General features: G+C 47.7%; 2 protein-coding genes across 3 annotated transcripts in view; one reads left to right on the top strand and one right to left on the bottom strand.

Annotated features, from left to right (window-relative positions):
* NHSL2 (NHS like 2) overlaps positions 1 to 18,366 on the bottom strand; it is a 295,495-nt gene that overhangs the window by 20,597 nt on the left and 256,532 nt on the right. The window contains exon 3 of the mRNA XM_027963187.3: positions 534 to 689. Within this exon, the coding sequence (XP_027818988.2) occupies positions 534 to 689 (156 nt within the window). The remainder of the gene's footprint in view (positions 1 to 533; positions 690 to 18,366) is intronic.
* RTL5 (retrotransposon Gag like 5) lies at positions 1,069 to 5,520 on the top strand. 2 transcript variants are annotated; one of them, XM_012106914.5, is made up of 2 exons: positions 1,069 to 2,744; positions 4,946 to 5,520. In XM_012106914.5, exons 1-2 carry the CDS (start codon positions 1,175 to 1,177, stop codon positions 5,020 to 5,022), a joined length of 1,647 nt encoding a protein of 548 aa, XP_011962304.2. In that variant the 5' UTR covers positions 1,069 to 1,174; the 3' UTR covers positions 5,023 to 5,520. The 2 variants fall into 2 exon arrangements, with proteins under 2 accessions (XP_011962304.2, XP_042098096.1); XM_042242162.2 differs by having other exon boundaries at positions 1,069 to 5,520.

Genomic DNA, 18,366 nt, shown 5'->3' with positions numbered 1-18,366 from the left:
GAACTGGGAATGAGATGAAGTCTGAGTGTTGTGTATTGGGCTTACTTGGTAAGGCAGGAGTGACCCAGGAGGCACATGAACAAGGTTATTTCAAAAGCAGAGAGAGTGAAGCCCAGAGAGGGAGACCCTGTTGATGCCTCATTTGTCTTCAGGTGCCAGAATTCCAAAGGCTTGGGTGATGTGGCAAGAGAAGACCTGAGGGTATGTGGACCCACATTTTTGGAGTCTCTCATCTAGTGTTTGTAAATGACTTGACTCATGGCTCTGTCTCGGCCTCTGTCCCTTTTCTCTCAGAGACAAGCGAACTGAATAAAAGTAAGGGGGGAGCAAGGGGTGTAAACAGCCTTAAAATTAGGGTCTTTTGGAGTCAGTAGTTTGGAAGGTGAAAGAGAGCAAGTGTGTCTTTTGTTTCTCAATAGGTTTTCTACTATTCTCGCTTTTTCTCTCGCGGGTCCCTGTCCTTTCTTCGTCGCCTCCCTCTAGCCGCTGCTGGGCCCGTGGCCTCTGGCCGCAGCCCCCCTCCCTCTCAGTACCTTGCAACAGGCTCTGGAGATTGAGCTGCGCCTCGCGAAGCAGCTCCTCTACACTCGGGGGCCTGCCCGAGGAGAGGAACACGTTCACTGGCTGTCGCCATGACGACCTCGAGTGGGCAGTCGCTGTCGCATTTTCCCGACCCGAGTTAGCTGCAGCTAGGGAAGGAGAGAGGCAGTGAGAGGCGCCGCCAGGCGGGGGGGCGGGGGGGCTTGAGGGGGGCGGCACGCAGCGGCCAGTGGGCTCCCGCGGTTCCCTAAGACCCGCCCCTGCCGGGGGTGGGGGGTGGTGGCGCGGGCCGCGCTTAAAAGGCGGGGACGCGCCAGCCGCAAGATTTTTCCTCGACAGATCGTGCCGCAGTCAGTTCCCTACCTCGCCGCCAGCCTCCGCCCGCCCGATTGCCGCCTCGCTGCCTCGCCGCCCGCCTTCTCCGCCTGGCGCCTCCCGGCTCCCGCCGCCGCCCGCCCTTTGCGATCCCCGGGACGAGGTAACGCGCCCCGGGCGGAGCCGCCAGGCCCTCCGAGCTCGCTCCAGTGGGTGTGGCTCGGCCCCCCGCGCGCCCCGCCGCGGCCCCCGGCTCCTCTCACGGCCCTATCTCCCCATCCCACCCCTGCCCGCAGCCCCAGGGCCCCGGCTAGTCCTGATGTCCGAGGCGGCCGGCAATCTCAATAGCCTCCGCATGGCGAACGTGGCCCTGCGAGAAGAATTAAATGCCCTTCGCGGGGAGAATGCCAATCTGGGCCTTCAGCTCGGCAGAGCCCTGGCCGAGGTCAATTCCTTGCGGGGCAATGTCTCGAGCTACATGCGCTGGCCGGTCCCCGGGGTGCCCGCCCTTTCTGAGGAGAACTTTGAGTTCCCGCTCAGTGAGATCGACGCCGCTCCCGAGGGAGAACTGCCCTTCCTGTGCTGGCCTCCCCCGCGCACCGAGCCCGAGTGTGCCCCGGACGAGCTGTTGATTAGCGTGATCCAGGATTGCGGTACTTCCGGCGCACCCACCGACCCACCCCCGATGCCCAGTCCACCCCCGCCGGCGCTGCCCCCGTCTCCGGCCAAGGAGCTGCCCCCGCAGCCTCTTCTGCCGCCGCTGGAGCGGCCTGAGATAGAGCCCTTCTCGGGCGACCCAGTCTACCTGGCTGAATTCTTGATGCAGCTAGAGACTTTCATAGCCGACCATGAGGATCATTTCCCCGGGGGCGCTGAGCGGGTGGCCTTTCTGATCTCCTTTTTCGCTGGTGAAGCCAAGGACTGGGCCGTCTCAGTCACCCAGGAAGGAAGCCCCCTGCATGCCAACTTTCCGCGCTTCCTAGATGAAATCCGTAAGCAATTCTGTGGCCCCATTCCCCCAAGCGTGGCAAAAAAAGCCATCCGCAAGCTCAAGCAGGGAGACTGTACCCTGGGCAGCTATGCAGATGCTTTTCAGTTCCTGGCTCAATTCTTGTCTTGGGATGACTGCCGCCTTCAAAACCAGTTCCTCAAAGGCTTATCAGAGTTCTTCCGCAAGGAGCTCTTATGGTCAACTGAAATGGCCGACCTGGATGAGCTGATTCTCGAGTGTGTGGAGATAGAAAGAAAAGTGCGTGTCCCCAAGCCAATGCCACTCCCTGGGGTTCGCAATATCTTCTTCCCTTTTGCAGCAGACCGTAATCTCGAAGGTGAAGAGGGAGAAGAGTGCCACAGTGGGGATCAAGATGAAGAGGCACGCAGGCGCAGGATTCTCAACAAGGACCAGCGGAGGCGCGTGAGAGCAATCCAGCAAGAGACCAGGGGGGAGGAGGAGGAGAAGAGGAGGAAGAGGGAGGAAGAGATGAGGAAGGAGCTGAAACAGAAAGGGGAGGAGGACGGGGAGGAGGAGGAAGAAGAGGAGGCGGAAGAAGAGGAGGAGAAAGAAGAGGAGGAAGAGGAGGGGATGAGGAAGAAGAGGAAGAAGGAGGAGGAAGATCAGAGTAAGGATAAGAAAGAAGAGGAACATGAGGGTGGCCGCCAGGAACCAGAGCAGGAGCCCGCGCAAGAGCCCGAGCAGGAGCAGGAGACAGAGGATGAGACCCAAGACGATGACCTGGATGAGCTGATGGAGATGGAGCCCACCTATGCCAACGCTTCATCCCAGACTTCTGGCTACTATCATGAAAACTTCCTAGATGTGTCGCCTCCCATCATACAGCCCAGCAGACGCAGGAACCAGAATCGACTCCCACTTCTGGAGGGCCTTCCAGGTATCAATTCACCATTCTACAGTTCACCACCGCTAATTCGCCGCGCAGGTCGCCTGGGGCAACGCCAAATTCGACGCCGTCCCCCAGTGCTATTCCGCCTCACTCCGAGGCAGGGGGGCCACCGGGCTGCACGGGGCCGTATTCGCGTGTGAGAGCTGGAGTGAGCTGCCCCCTCCCCCACAACACACCCTTCCACTGTGTTCCCTGCCCCTGCTTTCGCTGCCACACCTGCCTCATTCACTGACCAGTACTTAAGGGAACTTAAGTTCCAGACCTGCAGAACCCGAAAACCTGGAGGACTCCAGACCATCCCATGACCTTGACTGGGGAGTGACACTCGGGAAAGGAGGGCGCAGTGATAGGTCTCCTCTCGGTGTGCACTCTGCTCATACCTGCCAGGATCTAGAGAGCAGGTTTATGGGCCTGTTCCCATAAATGAACTGGTCACCCTCTTGTATTTCCCCTCTAGTTCCAAGCCCTCACCTCTCCTGTGTTAATTCACACTGTATTCTATGGTTTCATCCTCTGGCTGGCTAACCTGGACTTCACCCAATGGCTCACTGCTCTGCCCCGGACAGGCTCCACTGAACTTCTAAAGCCACTGAAGCCACTTACTAGGTATAATTGGTGGACAGCAGGATGCTATCAAGAAACGTACCTGGAAGCCTACACTTGCTTCAGGTCACCCCTCCAGCAGGAGGGCCCTGAAGAGGCCCCTCCAATTAGCCCAGTGAGAGAATGCAAAGCCACATGTCCAGTGGATCACCCAGCTGAGACCTGTCTTCAACTGACTGAGCAAGCTGGTTCCACCTTCCCACAGACCATGGGCTTAGGGCCTGAGAGCTTGCCAAATCTGGGACCCTTTCCTCTTACTTCACTGCTCTCCTGGGCATCCCTAGTGGACACAGCCCAATATCCCATGCCCTACTCCTTTCCTTGACATTGCCTAAAGGGTAGGCAGTTAGGCCAGGGAGGAGGAGAAAGCAGCAGCAACAACTCAATTTGACCCTGTAAGGAGTGACTCTTTCCTTACAGTGGTCTCCTCCGCTGGCCAGGCCTTGGACTGCAGTCTCCAGCCGCAGGTCTTGGCAGAAGATTTGCCATTCTTGGGGTTCCAGAGGTGGGTTAATTGGCCTTTCCTTCCCAGAATGCCAGAGAGAGAGGTCCAAAGCTTGCTCTTCAACTCCAATGTGAAGGACTCCTTAGTACTGAGAGGAGAGAGGAAGGTTCTCTCTACAGAGACTGCCTCCTGCAGCTTTGCAACCGGGATGACCTCACGTCTCTCACATGAGGGGCAAGCCATAGCCTGATGCTGGGCATTGAGCAGATGGTGAGGTTTCAGAGGTTGACTGCCTCCTAGTAACTCCTGGGGCTTCTGGGTCCTAACCTGGGGGCCTTCACAGAGACCTGCTGCTGGCCTTGGGTCCAGAAGACACGGTTCTGCAGTGAAAAGTACATACTATGTTACTCTGGCCACAGAATGGCAGCCAGATCCACTGATGGCCTGGACTGCCCTCCACACTGGCCTTCCTGCACAGGGCCTGGCGGCTGGGCAAGTGCAGCCAAAGTGTCTGTGGCCAGAGGGAAGAAAACATAGTCAATTAAACCTCTGTTCCTCACTGGAGTCTGACAGATAACCTCAGCCCAGCCTTAGGAGTTTGAGCTCAGAGGCAAGAAAAAGGAGCAGGAGGAAGAGGAGTCACAGAAACCCAGTCCTCCGACTGGTTTCCGGTGAGGTCTCTATTCATCAGTGGGAGGTAAGAAGCACTTCTGTTGCTCACACATTTCTCAGCCTGGGGATTGGTGGAGCCAGGTTCCTATAGCCTGTTGCTATCTTTTAAAAAAGCTACTCCCTTCTCCAAATAGAAAAGTAATACATAATCATTATAGAAAATTTGGCAAATAGAGAAAATGATGGGGATCCAAAAGCCACATTCAGAATCCCACCACACAGATGAGCCACACTCTTAACGCTTTGCTGCCTTTCTTTCTAGTGTGTTCTTGCCATGTCTTTTCAAAGCTGAGATCTGTGAGCTCTTGATCAGCAGGATTTAAAATGGCTGCCACCTATGTAATCACACAGACTGAATAACATTTGAGCTTTCTCCTAATGTGTTGGATATGTCAATTGCCTGGTTTTCCCCATCCCCACCAGTTCAAAAGTAAATAAGCTTGTAAAGAAAATTTTGTCTGTTTTTCAGCTATTTTCTCAGGAGAGAGTTCCAGAAGGAGGCCTGCCATTCTTCAAAGCTGTGGACTCTTGTTTGCTGATGGTTAATCAACATTCTGGCCCTGCTGCCCATGTCCCTGTCAGAGAAGTCCAAAGGACAGGTGCCTTCCACCCACGCTTCCAGGGACCCCTCATCACAGGCCCTGCCTGTTCCCATGGTGCTTTTCATCCTGAGCCCATGTAGCCTCGGTCAGGGAAAGAACAGTTGAGCAGTGAGCTGGTTTGTGGCCCTCTGGTGGCAAGGGAGCTTGGGCTCCCCTTTGACCCTCTTCCCCTCCTTTCCCAGATCTTCAATATTGTGATCTAACAGCCACAATAGTTGCAAGAGGAACTATGGGCTTTGGGCTATTTCTTGGGTTTAAAGAGGGGTGGGTGGGGGTGGGCGTATGCATGCAGGGGTATGAGGGCAGCCCAGGGATTCCCAGAGACCCGGGGAGAAATCATTTGAAACCAATGTGTTATTGTTGTTTTACTGTGTTGTGAAGATGAGAAATTGTTCTGTATGCTAAAGCTTTCTCCTCAATAAAAAGATAAAGGGTGTGTAAAGACTGTGTTTCTCTGGGTTATTGAGCAAGCACAGAAGACCACCTAGGAGGCATTAGGTACTTCCCAGGCACTTCGCCTGGATCAACCCTAGCCTGAAGCCTTGAAGTCCTTCAAACTAAGGGCTCCAGCCTACTGAATCTGTGAATGGCAGAAGCTATTAGGAGGGAAGTGGAGGGACTAGGCATATTAAAAAACAGCATTAGTTCTCCACTAATATAAAGATACAAACGTACTAGCCTTACCATCCTGTAACAGTGCAGTCCCCCTGGCCTCCAAACACAACATACACGCGCACACAGGACTTTGGAGGGAGGGAGAGGGGAAGGGGGGAAGGCCCTTCCACTTCTTGGCACTAGATGGCGCTATGGGGCATCAGTGAGAAAGCTGGTGAAGATGTTCAAATACACTCTCAGAGCAAGTCCACGCAGACACTGTCCGGCAAGTATCCACTGCTCCTCATAGACTGTGGGCTCAGAAGAAACTGAATCCCATTCTGGGATTTGCTCAAGTTTCCCAGCCATGAGCTGAATTTTCCCCACCTGGGACAGTGGGTGAGAACGCTTATGGAGTCCCTACCAGTGGCTCTGCCAGGGACTTCACAGCCGTTATCTCATTCATCTCACTCTCCTCTTACAGATGAGGAAACTGAGGCTTAGAAAGGAGAAAGCCTGGCCCAAGGTTTACAGCTGCTAAGTGGCGCCATCATAGCACCACAGCTGCCCATTCCTCAGCTCTAGGGATGCTTCACCCCTCTCCGCCTCCCTCTACTGGCCCTCCAACAGGGTCTGTCCTGCCCGGCCCACCACCGTACAGACATGTGAGAAACAAAGCCCCGCATCAGATGTGTGCTTGCTATGCCTCTTTATGGGGAAGGAACAAAGGGAAGGAGGGAGAAAAGAGGGCGGAAATTAGCGTGTTTCTGACCGTGTGCCAGGCACTTTCACCACATTTCATTCCCACGCTCAGTGAAGAAGGTAATGGCGTCTTCTTTTAGAACTGAGGGACCTGGATTTCAGAGATACTAGGTTGCATGCTGGACTCGGATCATTGAGACTCCCAGATTTACACTCTCTCAATTCTGATATCCAAGCCTTTTCCCAAGAAAGCCCTGCCACATGCTCAAGCCTTAACCTGACCGGATTCTGGGTCTTTGCCAAAGCAACCAGGTGCCCGATCTCTGGAAGTTCCAGAACCAGCCAGTTCTGTCCTTCAGGGAAGGGCCTGAAGAGCAAGGCAGGCCAGTGGCGGGGCTGATTTTATGGAGATGAGTATGCATGAGTGTGTGGCTGACAACTGCCCCCTTTTGGGGAGGAACAAGGCTGTGGGGCCATGAGAAGCATCAGTGAGTACTGGAGCTCCCCTTTCTGCTTTAGGGGATCAGATTAAGTCTCCAGCACCCAATGGCGTTTCTCATGCCATTTCAGGGAGAGCTAGGTGATCCCAGATTGCGTATGTGATGGCCTGTCAAAGGAGGTGGGGGCAAGTAAGAGCAGGCTCAGCCTTGCCAACCCTTGCAGTGGGGAGCCCTATGAGTATAGGAAAAAGAGCCCTGTATTCCAGTCTGGTCACACCACTGACTGGATTTGGGACCCTGTGTGACTCCGAATCCTGCTTAGGACATAGTTTCCTCATCCATATAGTCCCCTGGACCCAGCACACAGCTATCCAGCACAGGTATTAGCATTTCATGATCCACACAGTAGGATCACAACCCTAGTTTAGTACATAAACAAAGAATACATGGGCTGCTACCTAGAGGTAGGCTGCCAAGGGCATTAGCAAGATGGCATTAAGTTGGAGGACTAGACGACCCCCTCCAAAATGGAGTCAGGAACCACCCCCTCCCAATCTAACTTGGAAGGATGTGCTGAAATGACCTTTACTAGGTGCACCTGTGATATCTTGCAGTTACGTTCACAAAACCATCTGCAGAAGCCTGAGTGCGGAAGATGTGGATGAGAAGAAAGCTGTGAAAAAAAACTGAAAGTTGATGGGGGCCTGAGGTGATGCGGGCTTCAGGATTAATCAGCAGAGTGCCATGGGTGCCAGAAATGCTAATACCTTTCAGGGCTGCTGCAACAGAGTGCATGCAGGACTCAGGAGATGGCGGGCCGTTCCTGGGATCCTGGCTGTCCAATGGAAGTGAGCAGGCTGTATCTCACAGAAGCCCATTTGCATGCCCCAAACAAGGAAATAGAACAAAAGCCCAAAAGAGGCAGCTTAAGGTCACTTGCTCCGTCTGCAGAGTTCAACTGTGAGGTCTAGCAATTAGACATCTAGAACTTAGCCTCCACCCTCCACTCACACCCACACTGGTGGAATCAGAATCTCCAGGAATTTCTATTTCTAAAAAGCTCCCTAGGCAATTCTAATGACTAGCCCAGCCCAGTGCAGAAAAGAGCCTTGGAGGCCAACCAGCTCAGGTGACATTTAGTGGCCAGTTTGGTTCTGAGCCTTCCCATAGAGCTCCCTGGAGCAGGAGCCAGCCTGGAAATCCTGCACTAGCATGTAGTATGGGATCAAGAAATATTTGTGCAGTGATCCCCCAGCATGTAGCATGGCCTGGTATGAGCTTACCCCTCCAGGACACTTGCTCAGACTGCCCTTCCTGAGAGAGGTGTGCCATGAGATGGGCCTGGCCTTGAGAAACCAGGTCCACCAGAGCCTAGGCTGCCAGAACTGACTTTCCTGGGGCCTTGGCCCCTCCCGGGGGATGAAGAAAGGCATTAACAAGGCAAGAGATTATCTCTAAGTAGGAGTAGGGGCTCCACCTCCAGCTAGCACTTCCTGCTTCCTGCCTAGACTAGGGAAAGCTCCACAGATCACTTCTCTCCAGGGACTCCACAGACAGAAACACAAAGCCCAGGGTTCTTCGTTGCCCTGGTAACAGCAGGACCTACTTGGAAGAAAACAGTCTCTGAAAGGCTTAGGAGGGTGGATATTTCCTGTGACTGAGGGCAGGCTCTGACCTGCTCTTCGAGGCCCCCTCTCTCCTTCCTGCCTACCACGCAGAGGGGTAGAGCTGGGGCCTCTCATCTCAGCTACTCTCCTAGGAGGGCAGGGCCAGAAAGTAGGGTCCTGGCTATTTATTCTGCTCTTGGAAGTGTTAGCCTGTGAATTCACAGCGATTGTCTTTTGGCGCAAAGAAGACTTTCCAAACACAATGAAACTTGAGGAGGGCAAGCACCCCCAGCAATTGTGGTCCTGATCCCACCTCCTCCTCACCACTTAGTGCAGAGGCTGAGCCAGAGGGAATGTCAGAAGCTCCAGGCTCCTCCCTTCCCAGTTTAGCCCCTCCTCATCTCTCTGCCCACTGCTGAAGTAGCCTCCCTATTGGGCTTGTTTGTTGTGGTTTAGTTGCTCAGTCATATCCGACTCTTTTGCAACTGCATAGACAACAGCTCACCAGGCTCCTCTGTCCATGGGATTCTCCAGGCAAGAATAGTTGAGTGGGTTGCCATTTCCTTTTCCAGAGGATATTCCTGACCCTAGTCTCTTTTGTCTCCTGCATTGGCAGGCAGGTTCTTTATAGTAGCGCTACCTGTTGGTCTAACCAGCCTCTAGTCTCTACCCCTTCTAAGCAATCCACCTTCTGCAAGCTTGCTTGTGGGGTGGGTGGGCATAGTTCTTTGAACAGGCAAATTTGGTCCTGTTGCTGCTATATAAAAACTTTTCAATGGCTCTCCTTCCTCTATTGGAACATTTGTGGACCAGGTTCTGACCTTCCTCACTCAGTTCAGTTCAGTCACTCAGTTGTGTCCAACTCTTTGTGACCTCATGGACTGCAGCACGCCAGGCCTCCCTGTCCATCACCAACTCCTGGAGTTTACTCAAACTCATGTCCACTGAGTCGGTGATGCCATCCAACCATCTCATCTTCTGTCATCCCCTTCTCCTCCCGCCTTCAATCTTTCCCAGCATCAGGATCTTTTCCAATGAGTCAGCTCTTCACATCAGGTGGCCAAAGTATTGGAGTTTCAGCTTCAGCATCAGTCCTTCCAATGAATATTCAGGACTGATTTCCTTTAGGATTGACTGGTTTGATCTCCTTGTAGTCCAAGAGACTCTCAAGAGTCTTCTCCAACACCACAGTTCAAAAGTATCAGTTCTTCAGCACTTAGCCTTCTTTATCATCCAACTCTCACATCATACATGACTATTGGAAAAACCATAGCTTTGACTATACGGACCTTTTTAGGCAAAGTAATGAATGTCTCTGCTTTTTAATATGCTGTCTAGGTTGGTCATAACTTTTCTTCCAAGGAGAAAGCATCTTTTAATTTCATGGCTGCAGCCTTCCTCACTATCTGGTTATAAATAAACTGCCATCTCATCTGCCCATGCCAACCTTCTTCCCTCTTCCATTCAATCCAAGCCCCAGACATCCTGAATTACTTTCTTCTTTCCTTACATACCAGACTCTTTTATGCCTCTGGCTCTTTGCATGGCCTATTCCCTCTGCCTTAAAAATTCATAAGCACTCCTGGCCCACTCCAACTGGTGATCTCCTCTGCTCCCAGACCACTTCCTTCTTAATGCCGCTTTCACTGCCCAGACAAGCTCATCCATTTCTGAGTCCCCAGTTGCTCCCCTACCCCAAACTCCAATACTCTATAAGGCTTGAGTAGATTTCTTTGGCGGGAATGATGCTAAAGCTGAAACTCCAGTACTTTGACCACCTCATGCGAAGAGTTGACTCATTGGAAAAGACTTTGATGCTGGGAGGGATTGGGGGCAGGAGAAGAAGGGGACGACCGAGGATGAGATGGCTGGATGGCATCACTGACTCGATGGACGCGAGTCTGAGTGAACTCTGGGAGTTGGTGATGGACAGGGAGGCCTGGCGTGCTGCGATTCATGGGGTCACAAAGAGTTGGACACGACTGAGCAACTGAACTGAACTGAGAGGCTGGTCCATGACCCCAAATGAGCTTGGTATTCATTTGTCCCCTTCACGTGTAGGGGCTGCACTGGCAATAGACTTTGGGAGGATGGGAGGACTGGCCTCCTGAGATCTGGCTGAGGGCTGACGGCATATAAGTGGAGCTGGGAGCAGCCCTCTCCCCCCATTAAGCTGGAGGTGTGGACAGTAGGAACAAGTTGGGGAAGAGAGTGCAGAGCTAGTTGTTCATCCCCAAACGACTCCCCCCTTGATGGTCCCCATCTGTTTGGGGGAGACGGGCAGTTGCTTCTAATCAGCCATGTGGTGAAGAGAGACCTCTGCTGGCCTTGAGAGTCACACAGACCTGGCTTTGAACTCTGGCTCAACCATTTCCTTGTGTGTATCCTTGGGTCAGTCATTTCACCTCCCTAAGCTCCAGTTTCCTTTTTCTAAAAACAGAGATAGTAATAGTATATATATACACATATATATATATATTAGGAGATATAGATATATATTAGTGAGATAATTGATATGAACAACAATAATAAAAATAACTAATACTTATGAGCAGCTACTATTAAGATCCCCTAGAGAAGGAAATGGCAACCCACTCCAGCACTCTTGCCTGGAAAATCCCATGGACGGAGGAGCCTGATAAGCTACAGTCCATGGGGTCGCAAAGAGTCAGACACGACTGAGTGACTTCACTTTCACTTTCAAGTGCTTTACATGTATTAACTCATTGAGTCATTGCAACAACCCTATAAAAGTAGGTAAGTTGGTAGTGTTATTCCCCACTTTGCAGATTGAGAAGCAGCAGGGAAATTTGAATTTGTCTAATGTCACAGCACTAGCACACAAGTGTTTTTGAGCCCTCCAATAAGATAAGGAAAGTTTTGTAGATCAGAAATTAAGCCAGCGGAGCAGGAGAGCACCAGGATATAGGGCAAGGGTCTCAGCCTCTTTTTGGTCATCGGTCCCTCTAGCAGTTTGGTCAAACCTCTGGACCTCAGAATATGGGTTTCAGACCATAAAATATAATGCATAGAATTACAAAGGAAATGAATCATATTGAAATGGTTATAAGAATACTTTTAAGAAATTATGATCTAGTTATATTACTTTAATAATGCATTAAGTTACAAGACTGAGTGACAAGTCTATAGATTAGGAGTTTTGAAGTGATGCTGAACATAAATAACTTTGGAGATACAATAACTGTAATCTGATATGAAAATATTTGTGATTTCTATTGCAGATAAAGTCACAGATACTGTTAATACTATTATGGCTTGCTGCCTACATTCCAAATTTGAGGAAATGCTAAATTTCTGTTAGAGATTAGTGGAAAAGGATCAAATAGTTTTCCCATCCAAGTTCATAGACCCCCTAAATTCTTTCCACAAACTGCTTGGAGGTCCACAGAGCTCAAGTTGAGAAGCCCTGCCCTACAGTGTCACAGAAAAGACAATAGCTGCATTTTAAGCTCTAAGGAGAAGCTAGGGGCTGGCAGGAAGACAAGTGTGTGGTTTCTCTTTCAAGAACTGTTTACAGAAATCATGAAGTCTGGCAGCTCCTTCTTCCTCTTGGTCCTGAGTCAGCAGCCCAGGGTGGGGCTGAGGCTGTCACACTTGGTTTGAATTTCAAGCTCACCACACACTCATCCCTAAGAGCTGATTTGTTGCCACTTCCTTTCCAGTGAAATCTCAGTGGGTTTTGCTCCCTTTTAAAATTTGGACTTGCTTGCACATACAGATTTCCTATTAGTCTGGAAATAATCTTTAAGCGAACATTTTATTGGCCCAAAGACATTTTCTGAGATAATAGATGCTTCTAACCCCAACACCCCAGCCAGACTTAAGGCTTGCAGAGAGGGAAAAGATCACCAACTGTGCTATGCACCCCAGACCACCAGTCAAAATTGGCACTTTCCCAAAACACCAAATGCCTTTTCCTGACTTCCTGACTTTGCCACCTGTCAGCTGAATCCCTGCCAACCAGGGCAGCACGGTCTGGGTGCCATGGCTAAGGAGACAAATGGTCAGAACAGCAGGAGGCCTCTGGCCTTTCTAACTTGCCTCTGTTCCCATTCAAAACTCAAAGAGCACTGTTTATCAAGACCAGGCCTCAGGTCTACTCACAATGCTTTGCTTGGGGCTTCTAGCTAGCCAGGGTCTGCTGCCTTCTGCTCTTCCCCAGGTCCCCATATTTATTCAGAAATAAGCAATACTTGGCTGATGGCCAGTGTGCTAAAAGGGCTGCAGCTTATTTTCTAAAATGAGTGGCTGAGATTGTGACAGTCTTATGAACTACAGCCGGGGCTAATAAAGAGGCTGGTTCACAATGAATCTGCCTCAGTTAGCCAAGGGAACAGAATAGTATGCTTTGGGGGTTTAGATTGAGAGCTTCATGTGCTGGAATGTGAAGAAGACTTATTCTTTTGACTATAAAAGAAATGTATGTATGTTCTTAGGTTGGCCAAGTCTCCCAAACATAGGCAGAAAGAAACTGAGGATCAAATGAGAATTCAAAAGAACTTTGATTAGCTAGATTGACCAAGAATAAAAGTGAGAAGATCCCAGTTACTTGAATCAGAAATTTAAAAGGGGACATTACAATCCACCTTACAGAAATAAAAAAGATTATAAAAGAATACTATGAACAATTGTTTGACAATAAATTATACAAGTTAGATGAAATGCATAAATTCTTAGATAGATACAAACTATTGAAAAGACACAAAGAAGAAACAAAAGCTCCAAATAAACTTGTTGTAAGTAAAGAGACTGAATTAATAATCAAAACTACCCATGAAGAAAAGCCCAGACACAGATGGCTTCTTTGATGAATTCTACCAAATAATTAAAGAAGAATTAATGTCAATTCTTAAAAAACTCTTTCAAAATGTAGAAGAAGAGGTAATACTTCTCAACTCATTCTATGAGGCCAGTATTATCCTGATAACAAAAACAGACCCAAAACATAACAAGAAAACTACAGACTGACATCTCTTCTTATTATGGACTCAAAAATCCTCAACAAGATATGAGCAAACCAAATCCAGCAACATACACATTACCATATGTAAAATAGATAGCCAGTGGGAATTTGCTGTATGACTCAGGAAACTCAACCTGCGTCTCTGTGACAACCTAGAGGGGTGGGATGGGGTGGGAAGTGGGAGGGAGGTTGAAGAGGGAGGGGACATATGTATATCTATGGTTGATTTATGTTGACATATGGCAGAACCCAACAGAATATTGTAAAGCAATTATCCTTCAATTAAAAATAAATAAATTAAAAAAAGAAGGATCACACACCATGGCCAAGTAGGATTTATCCCAGGAATGCACAGTTGTTGTAATGTTTGAAAATCATTTTATGAAATACAGCATATCAATAGAATAAAAAGCAAAAACATAATTATTTCAAAAGGCACAGAGAAAGGACTTGACAAAATCCAACACCCTTTCATGATAAAAAAAAATACCCTCAACCAATGGAAATAGGAAGAAAGTTTTCCAAGTTGACAAAGGGCATCTGTGAAAAACCCACAAGAACATCAAAGTAGTGAAATGCTAGAAGTTTTCCCTCAAGACTAGGAATGGACAAGGGTATCCTCTCTTGCCACTTCTGCTTGACATTGTACTGGAGGGTCTAGCCAGAGCAATTTGATAGGAAAAAGAAATAAAAGGATCTGGAAAGACTGGAAAGGAAAAAGGACAGACGACATGATCCTGTATATAGACATTCTAAGGAATCCACTAAAAACTATTCAAAGTAATGGGATGAATTCAACAAAGTTGTAGGATATGAAATCAATATAAAAATTGTATTGCTATATACATGTAATGAACAATCTGAAGTAAAATTAAGAAAATAACTCCATTTACAATATCATCAAAAGAATAAAACACTTAGAAAAAATTAAACAAAAGTGGTGCCAGAGTTGTACACTGAAAACTTACAAAAGAAAGAAGACTGAAACAGATGGAAAGACCAAATACGTAACATTGTTAAGATGGCAATACTCTCCAAAATGATCTACAGATTGAATGCAATTTGGATCAGAAGTCCAGTTGAATTCCTTGTAGAAATTGACAGGCTGAGGTTAAAATTCATATGGAAATTCCAGGGACCCAAACAAACTTAAAAAAGAACACAGTTGGAGGGCTCACACTTCCCACCAATTTCAAAACTCTATGCAAAGCTACTGGGAGTAGGAAATGGCAACCCACCCCAGCATTCTTGCCCGCAGAATTTCACGGACAGAGGACCCTGGTGGGCAACCCATGGGGTTGCAAAGAGTTGGATACAACTGAGCACACATGCACAGTAATTAAAATAATGTGCTACTAGCATAAGGATTGGAGAAGGCGATGGCACCCCACTCCAGTACTCTTGCCTGGACAATCCCATGGACGGAGGAGCCTGGAAGGCTGCAGTCCATGGGGTCGCTGAGGGTTGGACACGACTGAGCGACTTCACTTCCACTTGCAACCCACTCCAGTGTTCCTGCCTGGAGAATCCCAGGGACCAGGGAGCCTGGTGGGCTGCCGTCTGTGGGGTCGCACAGAGTTGGACATGACTGAAGTGACTTAGTAGTAGCAGTATAAGGATAGCATATAGATCAATGGAACAGAATTGAGAATCCAGAAATAATACTCATGGCCAACTGATTTTTGACAAGGGTGCCAAATTCATTCAATGGGGAAAGAACAGTCTTTTCAACAAGTGGTATTAGGACAACTGGATCTCCACATGTAGAAGCATGAACTTGGGAATTCTTACACTGACACAAAATTAAACTCAAATTAGATTAAAGACTTACACATAACAACTAAAACTATGAAACTGAGAAGGAAATATAGACATAAATTTTTGAGACCTTGGATTATACAACAGTTGCTTAGTTGTGACACGTTGCACAAATAACAAAAGAAAAAATAAACTGGAATTTATTAAAATTTAAAAAATGTGTTATAAATAATGCCATTGAGTGAGTAAGAACCCTGGCCTTCTCTGGCCACCCAATGGTTAAGAATCCACATGCCAGTTCAGGGGGCGCAGGCTCCATCCCTGGTCCAGGAAGACCCCGCGTATCACGAGGCAGCTAAGTGTGTGCCCCACACACCACAACTACTAAAGCCGACACACTCTAGAGCCTGTGCCCCACAACAAAGAGAACCCGCCACCATGAGAAGCCCACACACCACAACGGAAGAGCAGCCCCCACTTGCCACAGCTGGAGAAAGCCCATGCACTGCAACAAAGACTTAAGGCAGACAAAAATAAATAAATAAATACATGAAAGTAAATAGCCTCCAGAAGCCAGAAAATATTCGCAAATCATGTACCTAATAACAGACTTGTACCCAGAATATATAAACATCTCTTACAAATCAGTAATAAAAAGACAGATAACTGAATTCAAAAATGGGTAAAAGATCTGATTAGACATTTCTCCAAGATATACAAATGGCCAATGAGCACATAAAAGATGTTCAACATCATTAGTCATTAGGAGACTACAGATAAAAAACACAGTGAGATCCCACTCCACACCCACTAGGATGGCTAGAATCAAAAAGTCAGACAAATGTTGATGAGCATGTGAAAAAACTGGTACTCTTACACATTGCTGGTGGGAATGTAACATAGCGCAGCTGCTTTGGAAAATGGTCAGTCCCTCAAAATGTTAAATACGGGGTCATCATACAATCCAGTACTTGCATTACTAGGCATACACCCAAGTGAAATGAAAATACACATCCACACAAAAACTTATAAATGAATATTTATAGCCACATTATTTACAATAGCCAAAAGAGGAAGCAACCTGTGTGCATCTGCTGATGGATAGATAAAAAAATAAACAAAATATGGTGTAGTCATACAATGGAATACTATCCAGTCATATGCTAAAGCCTTTGACTGTGTGGATCACAAACTGTAGAAAATTCTTAAAGAGATGGGAATACCAGACTACCTTACCTGCCTCCTGAGAAACCTGTATATAGGTCAAGAATCAACAGAACTGGACATGGAACAACAGACTGGTTGTTGTTGTCAAGGCTGTATATTGTCACTCTGCTTATTTAGCTTATATGTAGTGTACACCACGTGAAATGCCAGGCTGGATGAAGCACAAGCTGGAATCAAGATTGCCAGGAGAAATATCAATAACCTCAGATATGCAGATGACACCACTCTTATGGCAGAAAGCAAAGAGGAACTAAAAAGCTTCTTGATGAAGGTGAAAGAGGAGAGTGAAAAAGCCGGATTAAAACTCAATATTCAAAAAACTAAGATCATGGCATCATCACTTCATGGCAAATGGACGGGGAAACGAAGGAAATGGTGAGAGACTTTATTTTCTTAGGCTCCAAAATCACTGCAGATGGTGACTGCAGCCATGAAATTAAAAGATGCTTGCTCCTTGGAAGAAAAGCTGTGACAAACCTAAATAGTGCATTAAAAAGCAAAGACATTACTTTGCTGACAAAGGTCCATATAGCCAGGGCTGTGGTTTTTCCAGTAGTCATGTACAGATGTGAGAGTTGGACCAAAAAGAAGGCTGAGCACTGAAGAATTGATGTTTTTGAACTGTGGTGTTGGAGAAGACTCTTGAGAGTCCCTTGGACAACAAGGAGATTAAACCAGTTAATCCTAAAGGGAATCAACCCTGAATATTCATTTGGAAGGACTGATGCTGAAGCTGAAACTCTAATACTTAGGGCACTTGATGAGAAGAGCTGACTCATTGGAAAAGATCCTGATGCTAGGAAAGATTGAAGGCTGGAAGAGAAGGGGACGACAGAGGATGAGACGGTTGGATGGCATCACTGACTCAAAGGATATGAGTTTGAGCAAGCTCCAAGAGACAGTGAAGGACAGGGAAACCTGGAATGTTGCAGTCCATGGGATCACAAAAAGTGGGACAGAACTGAGTAACCGAATTGAACTGAACTGATCCAGTCATAAAAGGGAATGGAGTAATGAGACATACTACAACATCAATAAACCTTGAAAACATTATGCCACACCAAAGAAGCCAGACACAAAAGGCCACATAGTGAATGATTCTATTTACATGGCATGCCCAGGAAAGGCAAATCCATAGAGAGAGTAAGTAGATTAGTGGTTATCTAGGGCTGGGAAGGGGGTTTAAGGTTTCTTTCAGGGTACTGAAAATGTTCCAAGATTGGGGTGATCGCTGCAGAACTCTTGTTGTTCAGTCGTACAACTCTTTAAATATACTAAAACCCGCTGAATTGTACATTTTAAAATGTGTGAACTGTATGGTAAATGCATGCATTATGTCTCAATAAAGCTGTTATATACATGAAAAAGAACCTTGGTAAGTCAGAAGTGTACCACAATATCATACTCAAGTGTCAAAACAAAGGCCACAAGATGAGATCAGCGTTGTTGTTTAGTGACTACGTCTTGTCTGACTCTTTGCAGCCCTTCTGTGCCAGGCCCCTCTGTCCATGAGATTCTCCAGGCAAGAATACCGGAGTGGGTTGCCATTTCCTTCTTCAGGGGATCTTCCCAACCTAGGGATCAACTGTGTCTCTTGTGGATTCTTTACCTTTGAGCCACGAGGGAAGCCCAAGATCATGGTAGCTAATTGATAAACTGCAGAAATTCTAGTATGTCTTAGATTCCATAGTGACCATGTATCAACAGATATGCTACCATTTAAAAGTAAACTGGTTACCAAGGTACAAAGAAATACTGCTTGTAGAGATCTTAGTAAACTCTATCTGGAGAGTCGTTGTTCTAAGTAGCAGAGTTTAAAAGAGGAAAGTAGAGCTGGAAGTAGCACACATGCCTGAAGTTTCAAACTTACTACATACCTACCCCAGTCATCTGACCTGGACCTTGATCCTAAAGTCAGCTATTCTGACCTTAGGCTAGGATTTTACAGTCCAGTCAGGAGTCCCCTGGTACCTAAA

Source organism: Ovis aries, chromosome X (genome assembly GCF_016772045.2).
Source record: "Ovis aries strain OAR_USU_Benz2616 breed Rambouillet chromosome X, ARS-UI_Ramb_v3.0, whole genome shotgun sequence".
Taxonomy (NCBI): domain Eukaryota; kingdom Metazoa; phylum Chordata; class Mammalia; order Artiodactyla; family Bovidae; genus Ovis; species Ovis aries.
This window is presented reverse-complemented; position numbering and strand designations above follow the sequence as displayed.